The sequence below is a fragment of the Hibiscus syriacus genome, unplaced genomic scaffold (genome assembly GCF_006381635.1).
Source record: "Hibiscus syriacus cultivar Baekdansim isolate YM2019G1 unplaced genomic scaffold, ASM638163v2 tig00002840_pilon, whole genome shotgun sequence".
NCBI classification, from domain to species: Eukaryota; Viridiplantae; Streptophyta; class Magnoliopsida; order Malvales; family Malvaceae; genus Hibiscus; species Hibiscus syriacus.
The window spans coordinates 9,614,505-9,636,163 of NW_024061947.1; the positions used below are offsets into that span (position 1 = coordinate 9,614,505).

The 21,659-nt window shown below is 34.7% G+C and overlaps 1 protein-coding gene across 2 annotated transcripts; it reads left to right on the forward strand.

The window, feature by feature from the left end:
• The first annotated feature begins 287 nt into the window (after positions 1 to 287).
• LOC120157074 (ganglioside-induced differentiation-associated protein 2-like) lies at positions 288 to 20,487 on the forward strand. 2 transcript variants are annotated; one of them, XM_039168341.1, is made up of 5 exons: positions 288 to 451; positions 560 to 824; positions 1,029 to 1,250; positions 1,404 to 1,408; positions 20,445 to 20,487. In XM_039168341.1, exons 1-3 carry the CDS (start codon positions 325 to 327, stop codon positions 1,246 to 1,248), a joined length of 612 nt encoding a protein of 203 aa, XP_039024272.1. In that variant the 5' UTR covers positions 288 to 324; the 3' UTR covers positions 1,249 to 1,250; positions 1,404 to 1,408; positions 20,445 to 20,487. The 2 variants fall into 2 exon arrangements, with proteins under 2 accessions (XP_039024272.1, XP_039024267.1); XM_039168336.1 differs by lacking the exon at positions 20,445 to 20,487 and having other exon boundaries at positions 1,029 to 1,451.
• The last annotated feature ends 1,172 nt before the right edge of the window (positions 20,488 to 21,659 follow it).

The window sequence follows — 21,659 nt, forward strand, 5'->3', positions numbered from 1 at the left end:
TAAATATATTAAAATAATAATTAAACAAAAATTAAACCGAAATTCAAACCAAATATTACAATTTAAATCAACTTGTATAACACCATGAGGGGTGGACCCCAAACGTGTCAGTGACTCAGATCGTAACTCCACCGAGTTGATACATGCTCACTCGCATTCAAAACGGAAGATTCCTTAGAATATACCATTCTTAACCCAATCTTCGCTCGAAACTCGTACCGCTTACGGATAAAGCCATCCTTTTCCCATATAAATCAAGCCCTCTTTTTCCCCATTTTCCTCACAAATTTAAAATCTCTCGAGACGTATTCCACTCAATCAATCATGAGTTCTTACACTCTCTCTGAGTCAGAGCAAGAACTTCTCTTGGAGAAACTCGATGTCTTCAAGGTCCAAGGCAGAGACAAACGAGGCCGTAATGTTCTTATCATCATCGGCAAGCACTTTCCCGGTAAAAAAACAACAACATATTGCATTTTTTCTTTATAAGTTTTCTGGGAAAATTGTATCTTATCTGTTTTAATCTGATTGTGTTTTGTTTTTTCTAAATGGGGATTAGCTCGGATGGTTAGCGGTGAGGTTCTGAAGAAGTATTTGGAAGAAAAGATTTACCCCAAATTAGAGAAAAAGCCCTTCTCTGTGGTTTATATACATACAGATGTTCAAAGGAGTGAAAATTTCCCTGGAATCTCAGTTCTCAGATCAATCTTTGATTCTATTCCGATTAACGTCGAGAACAATCTCGAGGCTGTTTATTTCTTGCATCCTGGTTTACAGGCCCGGCTTTTCCTCGCCACTTTCGGCCGTCTGTTTTTCGATGGAGGGTGAGGATCTCTTTCGATTATTATAACATTATTGAATTTCGAATCAACAGGCCCACTCTGGCCCCACTTTAGCTATTTATGATACCGACAAAAATTATTATGTCGATTGTGCTTTTTTTTTTTTTTTTGTGATTCCTCGACTTTTTAGTTGAAGGGTCGTTTTTGAAAGTAGATTTGTATTGAATGATGGGATTTGGATCGCAGGTTGTATTCGAAGCTCAAGTATGTGAGCAGGCTTGAGTTTCTGTGGGACCATGTGAGGAGGATGGAGATTAAAGTACCGGAGTTTGTGCATGATCACGACGACGAGCTCGAGTACCATCCGATGATGGATTACGGGTTGGAAAGTGACCACCCTAGAGTATACTCCGAGCCGCCCTCGAAGGATCCTATTTCGGTGTACTCTATGAGGTGCATAGCGTAAGTCTTGGTAGAGTTTGAAAAGCTGAAGCCGTAGAGTTTTTGTTGATGCGGTTATGGCTTTTTTGGTTTGTTGACAGGGGAGCGTTTTAGGGTTTTTGATATTGTACAAAGGGGAAGTTTGTGTAAATGGTGCGACTTCACTGGCTAAAATCTAACTGTTGAAATGAAAGAGTGAAAACAGAGCAAGGCCCTGTTTTTTTAAAACAAATTTTAATATCATCTTGGCTACTTGGTTCTCTGAGGTACAAGACAGAATGAAATAATGTTATAATGTTTGCATCTGCCACTTTTTCAGAAAGATGCAAATAAATGGCAAATCCTGTGGTCTTGATGCTAAAGTTGTGTTTCTATATGGTAAAATTATGTAAACAAGAGCATAAAGAATTAAACAATATTATCACATAAGAGCAGCGATTTGTTCATCGTTAATAAGAATTTGCAGAAACTGGAACAGAACGTGTTTGGTAATCTTCATCTTTAATTTGTTTGCTCAATATCTGGATATGATCTTCGACGACAGAGACCTGAACACTGTCTTTTGTTTATTGAGTCAATTGCGAGTTGAACCGTACTAGACACGTGCTAGTTAAATTTTGTTGCTCAATTCGATTTGTTGCTAGTTAATCTAGTTAAAATTTTACTCTACACGTGTTCATTTCTCGACTCGTTGCTCGTTAAGTTCACTAAAAATTTTATCTTATTTTTTATCTATACAGAGCTCAATATAAACATAAATTAACAAAATAAATCCAAAAAATTATTAAAAGAGTGTATGAATCAATTTTAGAGTCAAAACTCCAAGATAATAATCCATAAATACACTAAACTAACATGTTAAAACTGAAATAACAATCTACAAATACATCAAACTAACATATTAAAAATATTCCTAAAAAAAGTTCATCGATACATAATCAATCCTAAAAATAAGAAAATAAATATTTATTTACTCCATTAATTTTTGCTTGCAATCACCAAAGTACTAAAAATATATAAAAAAATTAACGAGTTGCTTGCAAATTTATCGAGTCGAGTTGAATTTTGCTCGATTTAATTTATTAAGGTCTCGCGTCGAGCTCGAATCAAATCAATCTGAGTCAAATATTTACCAAGTTTTGACCGAGTCAAATTTAAACATTCACTAGATGCTACTCATCAAGCACTCCAGGTTCCTTGTTCACTCCTCTTAGTCTCATCAACTTCTAGTCTCTTTCCATGCTAAAATCTAACATGTACCCTCTTAAAGAGGATCATACTCACTCCATAGTAATCTAATATATACAAAGAGGATCATACTTATTTTGTATTAGTAATTTGATGTTTTATATTTAAAATTTGATATATTTATTAGATAATTTATTAAACATAATAAAAATAATTTACAAATAAATTTATTTAATTTTACTCGTTTGTCTTATTCATTTTTTTTAATATTTGTTATTAGGCATTAAAATATTAGAAACTGACATGTTATGAGCCAACCATGATATCATCGCATTCTATAACACTATATCTCTCCATGGCATCCTTCTAAAGGCTAGGCTCTATCTTCGTGATGGAAGCTGTGCTTAATGGTACATGCATGTTAAAAGGGTTAGTTAACCAATGTTAAAAGATATAGTTAGCCAGTATGTTAGTTGAGTGTGAGTTTAGTAGGTGGACTGATTATTGTATAAAAGGATGGTTAATCTCTGTATAGAAACACACATAATATGCATTCTTCATACTTCCAGAAACCGTATTGCTTTCTTTTCCTTGTTCATTACTAATTGATCTCATAATAAAATTCATATTTTCTTTTCATTTGACCACCATTTTTTAATTTTTTGTGAAATGAAAAGAAAGTATATTTCATTAATTTGAATAATTAATTTAATATTACATAAATAAATCATAGAGAAATGATTAATATTTTTTGAAAATATATTATTTTTATTTTTATTAAGAAAACACCTTAAATACAACTAAAAGAGAATACATATAAAAAATCGAATACATGTATGATATACATTTTGATTTTGAATAATAAATAAATAAAAAGAATTTTATATTATTTTATTGTTAGATTGAGATTGAATAAGACTGAAAAGAGTAAGATTTGATAAAAGAAAAAAAATGAATAAATTTAATTCAAAATTGAATGAATAAATAAGATAAATGACGGGGGAACTAAACATTTAATGGAATTATAAAAATTAGGGGCCCTAATTATAAATATAAAAAATTGAATAAATTTTAATTCAAAATTGAATGATTTAATAAGAGAAATGGAAAAAAGGATAACAAAATTTAAAAAATTATGAAATTATAAATATTAGGGACCCTAATTATAAATATAAAAAGTTGGGATCCTAATTGTAAATACAAAAAAATGGGGGCCTTGAGTGGTTGCTTAGGGTGCTGCCCTTAGAGCCGCCTTTATTTAATCAAGTCATTAGCCGTCAGCATTTAACGGAGTCTATTAAAAAAATAGTATAATTATACGTTTAGTTCATAATTGTATATTTTATTAATTTAATTATAATTTTAATTCAATTTAATGAATGTAATCTCTAATTTATGATAACATGTGTTCCAATATGATTAGAGAGAATTTACTTAATTTAATTTTATTTATTTATTTTAAATCCAATCAGACAGTGGCACGTCTCACCATCAAATTGGATGAAAAACTAATTGAAAAAAAAAGCAATAAACTGGTAAATAGGCTAGCAATCGAACAAGGGATTTAAGGATATTACCACAAGACCTGAACCACTAAGCTAGACCATTTAATTGGATTACGACTGCAGCATTTGAAATATATCATATTACAACTAATGTGCCACTCGGGTCTTCTTCTTCAAACTTCATCCTCTTCTACTCCATCAATAAACTGCAGGAAATGGAAAGAGGTTAATCAAAGATCATACCACTTATCTAAGAGTCGATTAGAATTAAACTCAGAAGAGGAACAGAGGAGACTAAGGAAATCAATCATTAGTTACAACATCAGAAGTGAGAGGGAGGAGATGAAAGAGGAAGAGGATGAAGTTTCACGAAAAAAGACCCGGGTGACACGTTTTCCGCATAGTTGCATTCCTTACCTTGGGAAATCTGGTAAGGAATTATTAAATACTAGTAAAGTAATGCTATATACGTATAGAGGAATGAAATGATGGAGGTGCATGAGGAAGTATGATAATTGAATGTGAATTGGGAGGTGGTCCGCATGCATCAAAGGGAGCTTAGCTTTGCCACAGTGAGCCAATAATCATGGATGCATGGCCACATATACACATCCTTATTGGTTTTCATTTTTAAACCTCGTTAACTTTATATATGTTGGGGAAATTGTGTTATTTCCACACGAACGTAGTTTTAAAATTGACCTAAAATGTTAAGATTAAAACCATCAAATGTTGCACAGCGGATAAACATGTCAAATTATTGAATATTGAAACACAATAGAAAAGAACCGAATAAAAACAATAAAGGAGAGAACACACTAAATTTACGAGGTTCGACGAGAATATCGTCTACTCCTCGGGTACCACACCGGATGATAACTTCACTATATCGCCAATATTACAACAAATGGAATTCTTTAGAATTCCCAAAGTGGGAGAATGAAGAATACAAGAGGAAGAGAGAACTTGTTTTTGGGATGATTTCTAATGGAAATACTTAGGCCTATTTATAGTTGAGTTTTAAGAACAATATGTTCAAAGTTTGGTCACCTACCAAAGAATTTTCCAATGTGTATAAGTTAGCCACCAAATATGAAATTCACATGTTCAAAGTTTGACCACCAACCAAGATGAAATTTCTAACTTGTCAATTTAATTTCTAGACAAATCTAACAATATATATATATATAACTTGCAACAGCTACATCGTAGCATAAAACTACTTTGTCCCTACGATTACATTATAGCATAAAGCCTAGCTAGCTTTACAAAAAGGAAGACAGGAAAAGTATACGAGAATAAAAGTTGACACTTGAAATATCACAAGGCGCATGAGCTTTAACAAGAGCTAGCTAGCCAAGATTAATGATGTGCTTTAAATTAAAATGGAGACTGCAAAGTTATTTAGTTCCCTATATCAAAATCCTTTGATATGATTAGCCAGTTTTCAATTCTTTATATGATGCCCCTTTTTCCCTTCACCGATCAAACCTTTTTTACCCTACTGAAAAAGTCGAAGACAGAAAGCCTAAACTACTATCCTGCAGTTCTTACTGTTTATTGAAATAGTTAAAACAATCAAAACTTCCATTGTCATTCAAAGTTCGTGGACCTTTTCTTTCTAACTTTTTTTTTTATGATAAGGGGACACATGATTTTAAGTTGGGATAAACTTAAACCTATAAAATTTAAAAAAACGAAAACAGATTTTCAATAAAAAATATATAAAAAAATATAAAATATGATAATTTTATATCTATAATCCCACCCACTCCCCCTAGGTACATCCATGTATATGACATTGGTTTAATTTTAAATTACTATTGAGTTTCCTGGTTTAATATGATATTGACATGACATTTAATTGAGCATTTATTTAGTTACACCATCATTTAATGTAGTCATTAATTTTTGTCTTAGTGAGAAATAAATAATTTTGAGTATACATTTTGTTTGGTGGATGATTCTTCTACGCTCCACGAGTAACGATGTGTATCGCTAACGACGAGAGCACCATCTATTATAAACTAGTTAAAAGTTTAAAGATAAATTATTTAAAATAAAATGTGAACTATATCATTGACCAACTAACTATTGTCCTTTTTTCATTTTGACCAATATTTTTGAAATTTTGTCAATCAAGTCACTCAACTATTTAAATGCATTCAATTAAGCCACTTGCCATTAATATTTAACAGAGAAGCTGATGTGATAGTTAAAATAGTTAGTATAATTACACATTTGGTCACTGTTACATATTTTTTTTTCAATTTGGTCCTAATTTTAATAAATTAAAATAAACTTAACTCTCAAATTTTTAATTTTAAAAGATTTTAAAAATTACGACATATTCTATATTTATAATAAAATAAAATGTTATTAGAAATTGCATTTAACTGCCATAAATGAACAATATCTTTGTTCATATTCTCCCATCTTTAAAATTCCAGCCACATTATGACAATTATGAATAATTTTTAAAAATTGTTCATAAACAAGTTTAACCTTTCAAAATGATCGATATTCAAATTTGCAAAATCTGCACCAATAGGGGCATATATTAATGTTTGTAGTTCACGTGTGTGAAGTGATTTTGAAAATTATGCTTACTTGTTACATTTTTGAAAGATGATATGTAATTTTTTAAAGGGTTAATTTAATTTTTGGCCCCTTATCTAGGTAACTTAGTCCACTTTTATACCTGTTAAGATAACAAAAAAAAGAGTGTCCGACTTTGTAAACCATTTAAAGGAAGAAAGAAGACATGACAAGGTTCCATACGAACTGCCGAAACTAATTGAAAAAGTCCCAAATTGATTCGATAATTTTTTTTTTGAAAAATGGGTACTTTGTATTAGATATCACAAAGTACACCACCTCAAGGACCTCATTAAAAAACCTCCCTAATCTTAAGTAGATGAAAAAGAGTGAACCTTGGGATGGAGAACAGGAACAATCATGAATCCTATTATAACAAGAACAAAAGCCGAGAACTACACCAGTAGAATAGCCCGTAACAAGCTACAACAATATAGCTACATACTATCCCCTGAAGGAAATACAAAAAGAAACTACACACATCCAAACGTTGAAAAAACCATGCTACAACCTCCGAAACATAAGACAATTGAGCATAAGCCTATCAATGATTACTAGACAAAACACCACAACTTATTAATTTAGAAAGAAGGTAAGACAGAAACTCCGACATATTAGTACAAAATACATGAGATAATGGACCTTTGGCAGAAAACATCGGGCAAGAGTCGAGACAGCATGTGATTAATGAATTCAGAGTTGAGCAGAAACATAAAAACTGGGTACAACGCCACTTCACCACTATACGTAGCCCCAGCATGGCTACTAGAACATCAAAAGAGATGGATGAGCCATGAAAAGATCGAAAGAATCTTGATTAATGGAAAATTAATGCAACCACCGATGGAAATACTCTTAGCAAAATACACGTCCGAAATCAAGAGATCCATTTGATCAAAGCGCTTCAAACCTCTTCAAGACGTCCCCTTACGCCCTCCTTGCCACCATCGTGCTTCCCACCTATAAAGCTATTTTGTTTACCGCTGCTACTAACATTTTGACTTGCATTTCTACCCTTTAAACCATGTTTATTCCTTTTCGCGTTGTATAACCTCTTGGAAATTTTAAGATTGGCCCGATTCGCCCCCCTCGAGCTTGAATTTTCAGACTTATCAACAAACGAATTAAGAGGATCATAATTCCTCTTCTTGCCTTTCCCAATCCCACTATCACGGTTTTCAATAGAATTAACCTCATCCAAAAGTCTGATGGAAGATACCACATTAATAGGTACCTCTAGAAACCTTGAGCAATTGGAAATAGATTTGGACGCCCATATACAATTCGGATCCCTATTAATTGCTATTAGCCCAACACTTTCATCAATAATGTGTTGCTCCACTTGCCCAATATTAGAAAAAATGGGAACATTGTGTAACCCTTCTTTCGAGACACCCATACCTTCCACGATAACTCATGCATGCACTGCACCACCTTCCAAGAAACCATAAATATTATCACACCTCTGGCTACTCGACACATTTTGCTCCTGACCATCCAAATCTCCCTCGAGACCAACGCCTGCAGCACGCTCAACCTCGAAGATTGGAAGGTTTGTTCCTTCTTCGTCTTCAGCACACCACACTCCACCCCCCATCATGGTTCCATCGATGAAGGCTCTAGCCTCTTCCTGCACTTTCGAATAGATTTTAATGGTATAACAGCGTCCATTGAACATAATGGACATTTTCTCAAGAATAGAAGATTCAAACTAAACTTCCAACAACACTCTTGCAACGTCAAACCTATTGTGATCAGAAGTTTCTTTATCGATCAGAATGACTCTTCCCCACAAGCTACCAATGTCATAAAAAAAGCTTCATACTCCAAATAGATAGAGGGACATCCTTCAGAGAAACCCAAACTTTAACTTTTACTATATTTTCATATCCTTCCATTAATTCCAACTCATCGAACCATAAACGAATCCATTCATCTCTATTAGACCAACAAACCTGGCGATTGAAATCATTACGAAACTAAATAATCATCAAGAGATCATGCCAAACACTCACCTTCACATCCAGAGCTTCAACTTTAAAAGCTGATTGGATAATAACATCATTATAGTTGTTTTTAATTTTACCAACCAAACTTCTCTTTGCCCACGAAAGCTCCTTCTTAGGGATTAAAATGTTAGTGTTAAAGCCCTCGGGAATTGAAGAATAACTGCCTTCTTTATCATCAAAACATTTACATGCACAACCAGATCAACGCCTCTATAGTTTCCAACCTGTAGACCATCAAATTTCTCACATGGCTTCCCACCTTCAACCTGAACACCTTCCAGGACTTCTCTGAACAATCTAGTGTCTCTAAAAGCTAGAATCCAAATCTTTTTAACACTTATCTCATCAACTACCCTCTTCTTTGGCTACCAGGCGATTTATCATGGAAAAATCTGATCTTGAACCCATCCATCATCCTACCGTCCGCTCTAAAAACAACTTTATTTGCTTCGGATCTACTACTGAAAACATCCAAAACAACACCATATGCCTGAAATGCTTCCTTAAGAGAGGAGACATGAATCCTCTTGCTAACATTGTTAACGAAAACGTAAAACCGGTAGGTAGAACACTCTTCATCGCGTAGAATTCCAAACTTTATTCATTGGTTTCCATTGAAGGGCACCACTCACTCGAGAGAGAGGGATGGTTCGGTAACAATGGGCAAGTTTTAACTCACCAATTTAATTTAATTTATTTATTTTCAATCCAAGATGGTGACACGTGTCACCATCAAATTGTTTGAAAAACTAATTGAAAAAAGAAGAAGCAAGAACTGGTAAATATGCTAGCAATCGAACAAGGGATTAAAGGACATTACCACAAGACCTGAACCACTAAGCTAGACCCTTTAATTGGATTACGACTGCAACATTTGAAATATATCATATTGCAAATAATGTGTCACTCGAGTCTTCTTCTTCAAACTTCATCCTCTTCTATTCCATCAATAAATTGCAGGAAATGGAAAGAGGTTAATCAATAAATTGCAGGAAATGAAAGCTTTAAACTCTTGCCAAAGAACTAAACTTTATGAACCCAAGAAATAGCCCAAACTAGTTATGGACCCAAACCAGGTAAACCCTTTCGACGCTCCATATTTTCTTGTTTTTTTCGTCAGCTTAAAGCTTGGGCTTTTCCGCATAGTTGCATTCCTTACCTTGGGAAATCTGGTAAGGTCAATCTTTTTATCGTGTAAATCGCTTCTATCCTCTGTGAATTACGCTATTTATCCAAAAAAAGAAAAAACAGCCAAAATAGTGATGGAAAGCAGCTTCCAAGACTGGAATTATTGAATACTAGTTAAATAATGCTATATAACGTATAGAGGAATGATATGATGGAGGTGCATGAGGAAGTATGATAATTGAACGTGAATTGGGAGGTGGTCCGCATGCATCAAAGGGAGCTTAGCTTTGCCACAGTGAGCCAATAATCATGGATGCATGGCCACATATACACATCCTTATTGGTTTTCATTTTTAAACCTCGTTAACATTATATATATATATATATATAATAAAACTTGCAACAGCTACATCGTAGCATAAAACTACATTGTCCCTACGATTACATTATAGCATAAAGCCTATCTAGCTTTACAAAAAGGAAAACATGAGAAGTATACGCGAACAAAAGTTGACACTTGAAATATCACAAGGCGCAGGGAAAAAAGCGCATGAGCTTTAGCTAGCCAAGATTAATGATGTGCATTAAATTAAAATGGAGACTGCAAAGTTATTTAGTTCCCTGTATCAAAATCCTTTGATATGATTAGCCAGCTTTCAATTCTTTATGTGATACCCCTTTTTCCCTTCACCGATGAAACCTTTTTTACCCTACTGAAAAAGTCGCAGACAGAAAGCCTAAACTATTATCCTGCAGTGCTTATTGTTTATTGAAAGAGTTAAAACAGTCAAAACTTCCATTGTCATTCAAAGTTCATGGACGTTTTCTTTCCAACTTTTTTTTATATGATCGGGGATGCAAGATTTTAAGTTGGGAGCGAACTTGAGCTTATAAAATTTCAAGGAGTGAAAATAGATTTTCAATAGAAAAATACATAGAAGAATCTAAAATATATGGTAATTTTATATTTTTAGGAGAGACCACCCACTCACTCCCCTAAGTACATCCATGTATATGACATTGGTTTAATTTTAAATTACTACTGAGTTTGCTGGTTTAATATGATATTAACATGACATGATATTTAATTGAGCATGTATTTGGTTACACTATCATTTAATGTAGTCATTAATTTATGTCTTAGTGAGAAATGAGTACCGCTAACGACGAGAGCACCATCAATTTAATTTATAAAAGTTTAAATTCTAAAGGATCCAAATTATAATTATAAACTAGTTAAAAATTTAAAGATGGGGTTTGATAGTATATAATTGCAACACAGATAATATGAAGAGAGTTGTTTTTCTCCCTTTCGGCTTCACGATTTTCGTTAACAATGTTAGCAAAATGATTCACGTCTCCGCTCTTAAGGAAGCATTTCAGGCATATGGTGATGTTTTGGATGTGTTCATTGCGTATAGGAGTAGGAAGAGACAATTTGTGGGTTCTACATTTGCGTTTGTAAGGTTCAGTAACAGATCCGAAGCAAATAAAGCAGTTTTGAGAGCGGATGGTAGGATGATGGACGGTTTCAAGATAAGAGTTTTCCATGATAATTCGACTGCTAGCCATAGTAAGAGGGTAGATGTAGAAAGAAGTGTTAAAAGGGTTTGGAATCCAGCGCTTAGGGATGCTAGGTTTTTCATAGATGTTCTCGGAGGTGTTCAGGTAGAAGGTGGGACGCTATGTGAGCAGGTTGATAGTCTGCAGGCTAGAAATTATAGAGGCGCTGATCTGGTAGTACATGTTAATGTTGCTGATGATATAGAAGCTAGTTCTTCTTCTTTTCCTGAGGGCATAAACAGGAATATTTTAATCCCCAAGAAGGAGTTGTCGTGGGCACAAAGAAGCTTGGTTGGTAAAATTAAAAACAATTATAATGATGTGATTATCCAAACAGCTTTTAAAGCTGAAGGTCTGGACGTGAAGGTTAGCATTTGGAATGATCTGTTGTTGATTATCCAGTTTCGAAATGATTTTGATCGCCAAGTTTGTTGGTCAAATAGAGATGAGTGGATTCGTTTATGGTTTGATGAGTTAGAATTAATGGAAGGATATGAGAATAGAGTAAAATTGAAAGTTTGGGCATCTCTGAAGGATGTTCCTCTATCTATTTGGAGTGTAAAGCTTTTCAATGACATTGGCAGCTTGTGGGGAAGAGTCATCCTGATCAATAAAGAAACTTCTAATCGCGATCGATTTAATGTAGCAAGAGTGTTGTTAGAAGTTCAGTCAGTTTCTTTGATTCCTTAGAAAATGTTCATTATTTTCAATGGGCGTTATCATACCATTAAAATCCATTCGGAAGTGCAGGAAAAGGCTAGAGCATTCATCGATGGAACCATGGCGGGGGTAGAGCGTGGAGTGCTGAAGAAGATGAAGGCACAAACATTTCAATCTTCGAGGTTGAGCATGCTGCATGTGTTGGACTTGATGGTGGTCTGTATGGGCAGGAGCATATGGTGCCGAGTAGTCAGAGGTGTGATAATATTTATGATTTATTGGAAGGTGGGGTGGTGCATGCAAAAGTTCACGTAGAAGGTATGGGTGCCTTTGCAGAAGGGTTGCACGATGTTCCCATTATTTTTAATATTGGGCCAGTGGAGCAGTACGATCCTGATGAGAGTGTTGGTCTAATAGCAATTAGTGTTGGTCTAATAGCAATTAATAGGGACCCAGATTTAATTTGGCCGTCCCAATCTATTTCCAATAGCTCAAGGCTTCTTGAGGTGCCTATTGAGTATTGATGAGGTCTCTTTAATCAGACTTATGGACGAGGTTTATTCTACTGCAAATCGTGATAGTATGATTGGGATTGGTGAGAAGAGGAATAATGATCTAAATTTTTCTGTCGATAAGTTAAAAAATTCAAGATCGTGGGGGGTGAATCGGGTCAGTCTTAAAATCTCCAAAAGAATAAACAACGTGAAAAGGAAGAAGCAATGATCAAAGGGTCGTGATAAATGTCAACAGCTTAGCAGCAGGTGTAAACAGATTGGATTAATTGGTGGAGAACACGATGGTGTTAAGGAGTTCGTAGCCACTGAAGCGGCGAAGGCTCTTGCTATAGTAGAAGTGTTGGGGGTGGAATTTGTAGGGCTGAGAGGGGACGTGTTGAAGAGGCTGGAAGCAGTTTGATCAAATGGGTTAGGGTCGTTTCTATTTTTGTTTTCTATCTGTGTTTGTTTATGTGGGTGTTTCAAGTTTATGGTTTCTAGCATAGTAGTTCTATCTTGGAATGTTCAGGGGTTAAGGAGATCCGAAAAGATAAGAGAAGTTCAGAGGGTAATTGAATTGAATAAGGCAAATCTGATTTTGCTCCAGGAGACTAAGGTTACAGAATTGAATGGTTTTTTGTCAAGAAGATTAATAAGGAATTTCGATAAAGAAATAGTTGTTACACCTGCTGAAGGGGCTTCGGGTGGGCTGATCACAATGTGGGATAGAGATTTGTTTGATGTTAGTCGCATTATAGTTCATAAGAGAGTGATAGCTCTTAAAGGGAGTTTAGTTTCGTCGAACAGGGAGATAGGGATTTTACATGTTTATGGGTCGAAAGTGCAAGGTGAAAAAGGAGAGTTTTTTGAGCAATTGAAATCTATTATATCTAATCGGTGTATTCCAGTGATAGTAGGGGTAATTTTAATTGTGTTAGGCGGAAGTCCGAAAGAATAAGGGTTCAGGATCAAACGACTGCGTCGAGGATTTTTGAAGAGTTTATTTTTTATTGTAATCTGATTGAGGCGCCTAATCAGAGCAGTTTGTTCACATGGTTCAGGGGTGGTAGGAATACGGTTTCTAGTAGGCTCGACAAATTCCTGTTATCTACTGAAATTTTCAGTTTGTGTCCTCTATTGGTGCAATAGTCTCTGCCTAGGGGTTTATCTGATCACAAGCAGCTTGTTTTAAATGAGAAGAGGTCTAAAAAGTTTGTTAGACCTTTAAAATAGTTTAACTATTGGGCAAATGACTTTATTCTAGCTGGAAAAATAAGACATTTAAGTGTAGTTAACAAAGGCATGTGTATAAACAAATTTTTTATGTTGGCAAAGAATGTGACCAAGGAGAGAGAGAGAGAATTTAGAGCGTTGAATCCTGATTCAGTGGAAGAGATTGGCAAAAAGATTGATTCGTTAGAGGAAAGGTGGTTGTCGGATCCTTGTAATTTTTAATTTCAGCAGGAGATTTCTTCGTTGGAGGCAAGAACGTGGGTTGTTGCGAGAAAGGTAGAACGCGACTGGTTACAAAAATCTAGGCTCAAGTGGTTTAAAGAGGGGGACAAAAAATACTAAATTTTTCCATCTCTCAGTTGTTTCTAGGGGCCAGAAAATCATATCACTAAGTTGAAGTTTCAAAATGCAATTTACAAGAATCAGGCAAGAATTAAGCAAGCGTTTGTTAATTATTTTTCTACCGGATATAACGAGGTGAAAACAATTCCTTTGAATAGATTTGACATTCGTCTAAAGAGAATAAACTCTGTCACCAGAAGGTCTATTGAGAGTCATTTTTTGGAAGAGGAGGTTTGGCTTACTGTAAAGTTGTTCGATGGTTTAAGAGCGTTTGGTCCGGACGAGTTCAGTTTGGACTTTTTAAAGAGATTTTGGAAGCATATTAAAGGCGAAGTAATGAAGTTTTTGGAGAAGTTCTACTGGGGCAAAGTTGAAGACCTTTATTTTAACAAATCCTTTATTGCACTTATTCCGAAGACAGCAGAAGCTATTTCCCCAGATGATTTTAGACCAATCTATTTAGTGGGCAGAATGTACAAGAGTGTTTCTCGTATATTGGCTAAGAGGTTGGGTAGTTGTCTTTCTGATATGATCAGAGAGCATCAGTACGCTTTTATTGTTGGAAAACAAATAGCCGATTGTAGTTTGATTGCTAACAAAGTAATTGATGGGTTGTCTAAAAGCAAGAAAGAAGCAGTATTGATCAAGGCAGATTTTAGCAAAGCTTATGACACGATTAATTGGCAATTTTGAATTTGATTTTAAAGAAGATGGGGTTCGAAAAAAGATAGAAAAAATGGGTAAACTTGTGTATTTTTTACTCCTTCTATTGTCATTTTAGTTAATGGTTGTCCGTCAAGCAGTTTCTCAATCAAGAGGGGTCTTAGACAAGGTTGTCCGCTGTCGCCGCTTCTCTTTAATATTGTTGGCGAGGCACTCAGTGGTATGATAAAGAAGGCATCAGACATTGGTCTATGTCGAGGCGTGGAAGTTGGGTCTGGTGGCTTTTTTTTATCACATATCCAGTTTGTCGATGACTTACTCATTTTTTCTGAATCAAATGAGGTTTCAATTTCAAATTTCTATCGGATTCTTAAAATATTCGAAGTGGCAGCTAGTTTGAAGCTCAATATGTCTAAAACATTGTTATTTGGCATCAATTTGGAAACAAGCCGAGTTAGCAGTTGGGCAGAATATTTTCATAGTGGTTGGGCGCAGCTTCCGTCAATGTATTTGGGGTTGTCGTTAGGGCATCAGAAGAATTCATTGTCTCTTTGGCAACCCATTTTGGATAAAGTTAATAGTCGACTACATAGCTAGAAAGGTAAAATGCTTTCATTGAGAGGTAGGCTAACTCTTATGAAATCTGTCCTAGCCAATTTGTCTGTTTATTACATGTCAATTTTCTAAATTACAAAATCAATTGCCGATAAGATTAACACACGCATAGCTAATTTCGTTTGGAATTCAAAGTCGGATAGGAGTATTCATTGGCTTAAGTGGGACAATATTTGTAAACCAAAATCACATGGGGGGCTGGGTATTTTTTATGTTAATATTAGAAACCGTTCCTTACTAAATAAATGGATCTGATGGTATAGTGTGGAGAAAGATAGTTTATGGAGGAAGATTGTTGTAGCTAAGTATAATTATGATCAAGATGCAATCTTTCCTAGTGCTGTTAGCAACAGGTTTTCTTCTTGGGTGTGGCGCGGTATTGTGAATCCTTCGGGTTCTATGGAGTTTGAATTTCTTTCTGAATTGAGGTGTGTTATGGGTAATGGGATTAACATTGATTTCTGGACTAATTTTTGGACAGAAAAAATTTTCCTTAAAATTTCTTTTCCGAGAATATTCAGTTTAGCAGTTAAAAAATGTGGAATTATAAAAGATTTTGGTTGTTGGGTTCATGGTAGATGGGAATGGAGGATTGATATGAGAAGAGCTTTTTTCGAATGGGAAAAGCCTATTTGGAGTGAATTCATGCAAGTTTTAAGCAGAGCGGTTAGTGTCGTTCAAGGTCCTGACAGGGTGATCTGGACTGGATCGCTGGATGGTAATTACTATCCAAAAACTTTCTGTTCTAAAGTGGCTTGTGTAGGCAATTTGGAAGACCCCGTGTGGAGACTCGTTTGGTTTAAATTTGTTCCTCCTAAAGTATCTACCTTTGTGTGGAAAGCAGTGCACCTTAGACTGTCGGTTATGGTAGAGCTGGCAAAAAGGGGTGTTACTTATATTGATCAGATCTGCTGTTTGTTTTGTAATATTGAGCCCGAAGCGATTAATCATGTGTTATGTCACTGTTTTATTGTTTGGAAAGCTTGACAACGATGGTGCTCTATGTGGAATGTAAATTTAGTGTTTTCAAAGAACGTTAAACAATTGTTAGAGGTTTGGTTTTCTCAAAAGGTGAGGAGGAGAGTGAGGGCATTGTGGCGTTTGAGTTTTTTTGGTTTGATAGGGGTAATATGGATTTGTAGAAATAATTCCAGATTTAACGGTGCTGCTTTTTCCGCAGATCAGTTATTTTATAAAGCTTTGCTTCAGATAGGGATATGGGCGAACTACTTATGGCTGTTGTTACTTCCAGTGGTGTCCGACTTTGTTCGCAACCAAGAAGCAATCATCCGTGGTGTTCGTTAAGGGAGATCTCTGGTGTTGTTATATAGCGCTGTCAGTTTTTAGCTTAGGGTGGTCCATTTTCGGCTTCTGTTTCTGAATTGGTTAGTATTTTGCTGCATGTCCATGTTGTCTTTGCCTTGGTCGTTTCTGTTTCTGTGTAAACTTGGTGTTGCTTTTGTGTTTTCGTTTGGCTTTTAGTTGGAAGTTTGGGGTTTGTTCTTTGATACACTGTTCAGTGAGATTGTTACATACTAGTATGCTCTTTGTTTTGTTCCACTTCAGGGTGTACTATTTTTCCTCCGATTAAGTTTAGGGAGGTTTTTTAATAAGATCTTGGGTGGTTACTTTGTAAATTCATTAAATACAAAGTACCATTTTTTAAAAAAAATTAAAGATAAATTATTTTAAATAAAATGTAAACTATATCATTGACCACCTAACTATTGCCCCTTTTCATTTTGACCAATATTTTTGAAATTTTGTCAATCAAGTCACTCAACTATTTAAATACATTCAATTAAGCCGCTTGCCATTAATATTTAACGGAGAAGCTAATGTAGCAGTTAAAATATTTAGTATAATTACACATTTAGTCATTTTTACTATTTAAATGAACTTAACCCTCCAATCTTATTTAGTATAAAATTACGACATATTCTATATTTATAATAAAATAAAATTTTACTAGAAATTGCATTTAACTGCCATAAACGAACGAAATCTTTGTTCATATTCTCCCATCTTTAAAATTCCAGCCACATTATGACAATTATGAATAATTTTTAAAAATTGTTCATAAACAAGTTTCACCTTTCAAAATGATCGAGATTCAATTTTGCAAAACCTGCACCAATAAGGGCATATATTAATGTTTGTAGTTCACGTGTGTGAAGTGATTTTGAAAATTATGCTTACTTGTTACATTTTTGAAAGATGATATGTAATTTTTTTAAGGGTTAATTTAATTTTTGGTCCCTTATCTAGATAACTTAGTCCACTTTTATACCTGTTAAGATAACAAAAAGATCAAAAAAATAAAATAAATTAAGTGACTTTGAAAACCATTTAAAGGAAGAAAGAAGACGTGACAAGGTTCCATACGAACTGCTGAAACTAGTTGAAAATGTCTCAAATTGATTCGATAATTAATTCCAACCCCGGCCCAAAGTCATTGAAATCGACTGAAATTTGAAAATATAGAATATATCATAACTTTTAAAATCTTTTAAAATTAAAGATTTGAGGATTAAGTTTATTTTAATTTATTAAATTAGGACTAAATTGATATAATATATAAATAACAATGACCAAATGTGTAATTATACTAAATATTTTAACTGCCACATGAGTTTCTCCATTAAATATTAACAGCAAGTGGCTTAATTGAATGCAATTAAATAATTGAGTGACCTGATTGAAAAAATTTCAAAAATATTGGTCAAAATGAAAAAGACAATAGTTTACCCTTTATTTTAAATAATTTATTTTTAAATTTTTAACTAATTTATAATTATACGTTGAATTCTTTAAAATTTAAATTTTTATAAATTAAATTAATGGTGCTATTTTTTAACGGTGATCATCGCTCCGCGTCGAGCCGTAGAATTTTTCTTGTTTGGTCACTAATATTTCCAATATAGGTTCATTTACGGCTATACCGACATTGCTGGGATCTTCTGCAGTAAATTGTATGACAGAAATCCAATAATATTGCATCTGCAGGGTTTAATCAGCTTTGCAAATCTTAAGAACATTACATGAAACTTATACAGGTAAATAACGTCTGATGCAATGAGACTAGTTCAGCGTTGTTGTTCTACCGTTTTTTTTTTTTTGGGACAAAAGAACTTAAATCAATCTTAAATGTTCCATTGTCCCAACGATTCAATCATGGCTCTGACAGTAGCTCGGTATGGTAAACTGGTATGTTCCTGGGGGAGAGGCTGATGGCACATTGAAGGAACAAAGTCAATATATCAGTTTAGGATTCAATGTGCAATTGATGTTGGGGGATTTGCCAATAAAGTATAGGATTTGGCTGTATTGTTTAAGCAGTAATTTCCAAAGCTTTACTCACCGTCACTTTCGTTTTTTGGTTTTCCACCGTTGCTATTAGAATCAAGATTAATGCAACCACTGGATTTTGATTGAAAATAATGCATAAAGAGTGAAACACGGTGGATATTCATTAGCATAGATGATTTGATATCATTAAGTCATCATTTGATGAAAACACGTTTTCGTATGTATGATGATAAGTTTCACACGGCAAGTGGAGCGAGGGCTTATCCATTGAAATAAACGTTACATATAAACTCCAATAAGGTAAATACAACTATAGTTACCCTAACTTTTGACATCACATGCCATTAAAAACCACTAATCTCAATTAGTGCAATTCAATGTCTTCAAAACCCTAATTTGGTTCATCAAAAACGAGGGGGTGAGATGATGAAGGGCAAGAAAAGACTGTGAGGGGAAATGTGAGGGTTTTTTTATCACCAGTAACGAGGGGAAAGAGGAGAGAATAAGCATGATGATGAGTACCCTATCGACCTATCTTATAGGGTACACACCCCCTTACTATCTTTCTATCTCTTATTTACTCTTCTTCCTTCATTTCCTTCTTAAATGAGTACCCTATCGACCCATCTTCCTGCCATCAACTCACAAGAGTTGGTTTTTCTTTGGCTATCATGGGGTTTAGCAAAGGGTTTCTTACCGAGTTTATTGACATTCTATCTACCTCTCAATCATGTGCGGAAAATAACTTTTTTTGTAGTTTCTGATCTGATCTTTGATGGAGGTGGGCATACTGTCAACTGGGCTATGTTGACTTCTCTTTGTAAAACCCTTTTGATGCATTTCTTCTACAATCACTCTCCCTTTCATAAAGAAGAAGGAGGTGGAGATGAAAATGTACCTAGAATATCGGAAGGTGGCATTTCCTCCATCTTTTTGAAATGTGAGGTATTTTCCTTGGAACTTCAGTCGTGATAACGGTTCCACTTCAGAGGGTGATAGCACTAACATTCTCTCTCGGATTTGACTCTATTTGAAAAGGTAGTCTTCCCTATGACTCTAATATCCCCAAGGTTTGAGCTAGTTGACTTACATGTTTATCCAACTCTTGAAGATGCACTTCAGTTCGGCTTTAGAATTTATCCTAGGAAGTAACCCGTTTCTCCTGGGAAATCTTCAACTTCTCCATCATCGTCTCCAATTATGTCTTTTGTGTTTGTTGTTGTGGGATTGCCTCGACTGATATGTTGGCTTCGAGTTCTGCGGGTAACTATAGTTTGGATGGTCTCGCCATCTCGAGTTTTATATATTTCCATACGGTTTGTATGGTCTTTAGAGAGGTCTTGGAAAACTCCTTACGACATCCACTTGTGCGTTACCTCCTTCTTGCATCATCTGACAGCAGTTCGTCGGATGATCCGACATTGTGCATATTCTATAGGTTCTTGTTACTCTAGATTTTCCTGCAACAAGTGAATTAACCACTTCAGTTCATTTATCTAATTTATTTTCAATGGAAAATATACTTATCTCGTGAACATGTCGGCTGGGTTCACTTGAAAACTATTGAGAGTTGGCTTCCATGGTTGAAATCAACTCTCTCGCTGTTGTTGGAGTCATGTTTACTAATGATCCTCCACTGGAGGTATTTACCATTTTCATCTTTAAAGGTAACAATCCTTTGTAAAAGTACTAAAGTAATATTTACTCGGTTAATCCATGCTACGGATAACTCGAGCAAAGCTTTTTAAATCGTTTCCAGTAGTCATAAAGACTTTCTTCGTCCTTTTTTCGGATTGAAAGAATGCTCATTCGTAACTCGCTAACTTTGGTCGATGGGAAGTATCTGTCAATAAAGATTCGACTCATGTCAGCTCATGAATTAACTGAATTTGGAGGTAAATAAAATAGTCATTCCGGAAAAAGGGAAAGATCTAAGTTTTATTTTGTTTTTGGAAACTCCCTGTGGTTTAATGCCAGAGCAAACCATTTGGAATTTCTTCAAGTGTTTATGTAGATCTTCATTGGGAAGATTGCGAAAAGTGGGAAGAAAGATGAATAAGTTTTGTCTTCAATTGAAACGAAGTTTCGCCTTGAGAAAAGGCTATACATAATGGCGTTTGAGTTGTAGGAGTTGCAGCTAGCTCTCGAATCATTTGTTCTGCTTCTTCTGACATTGAGATATGTTCTTCGTTATTCATCTCAGTATATGCATCAATTTCAGAATTTCTATCTAGATCTAAATTTGTTTCTAAACACTACTATTGTTCTTCTTGTATTTTTCTTTTCTCTCAAAGCATTTGTGCGTGGATTCTTGGGGATCCTTCTACGATCCCTGGGTTATTTCTGGTCATAAATTTAAAACAAAAGAAATAATGCAGTAACTTTCCATTAGTCCCGACAACGACGCCAATTTGATAACACGTCATTTTTGTGCCAAAATAATTCATTCTTCTCAAATAATAAATTAAGGAAATTAAATGTAGTAAAAGAGAAGTAAAGGTCGATCCCACAGAGCCTAAGGAACTTCATGATTTATGCTTGTTTTAATCTCCGAGCCAAGAAGTGAGTGGAGTAATATTAAGTAAAAGTGGGGGATTTGTAGATGATGAAAATAAATAAGAGTAAGAAAATGAAGGAGATTTTAAAGAATAAAAGAAGTAGATTTAAAGGAAATAAGATTGGAAATTCAACTGATAAAAATCAGCCTTAGGCTTTTGCTTTGACTCAGTTTTCTCGGATCATCGAAAAATGTTTTTACTTCAGGATTCATGTCGGCTATTTGTATACAAAGATCAATTCTTGTGACTATGCTTTGTATATTGAATACCCAAGTGCAACCTTTGGTATCGATTTTAGAAATGGATCTAATCAACAACAATGTTGTAGATAAAAAACATTTTAAGTTCGTAAAAGATCGACTCGGATTATGTTGTTTCAATAATAATTGATTTCGATCTCAATTTCCGTTTAGCAAACAATTTTACTAAGTGTGTTCCCAGGAAGACAAATGTGCTTTCAATAAGTCGATCATTCCTCCCACATATTTAACCATAAAAACATCATGACTAACATCAATCTTTTGTTTTGAAATTGTTTTGATTTTGAAAGTAAGCTCCGAAAATTGAGAAA

What these genes read in the sequence shown, in the direction of transcription:
- LOC120157074 (XM_039168341.1), top strand. Translation starts at nt 325, where the DNA reads ATGAGTTCTTACACTCTCTCTGAGTCAGAGCAAGAACTTCTCTTGGAG. An exon ending in CATCGGCAAGCACTTTCCCG is followed by an intron (nt 452 to 559) that starts GTAAAAAAACAA and finishes AATGGGGATTAG; the next exon opens with CTCGGATGGTTAGCGGTGAG. An exon ending in CGTCTGTTTTTCGATGGAGG is followed by an intron (nt 825 to 1,028) that starts GTGAGGATCTCT and finishes TTTGGATCGCAG; the next exon opens with GTTGTATTCGAAGCTCAAGT.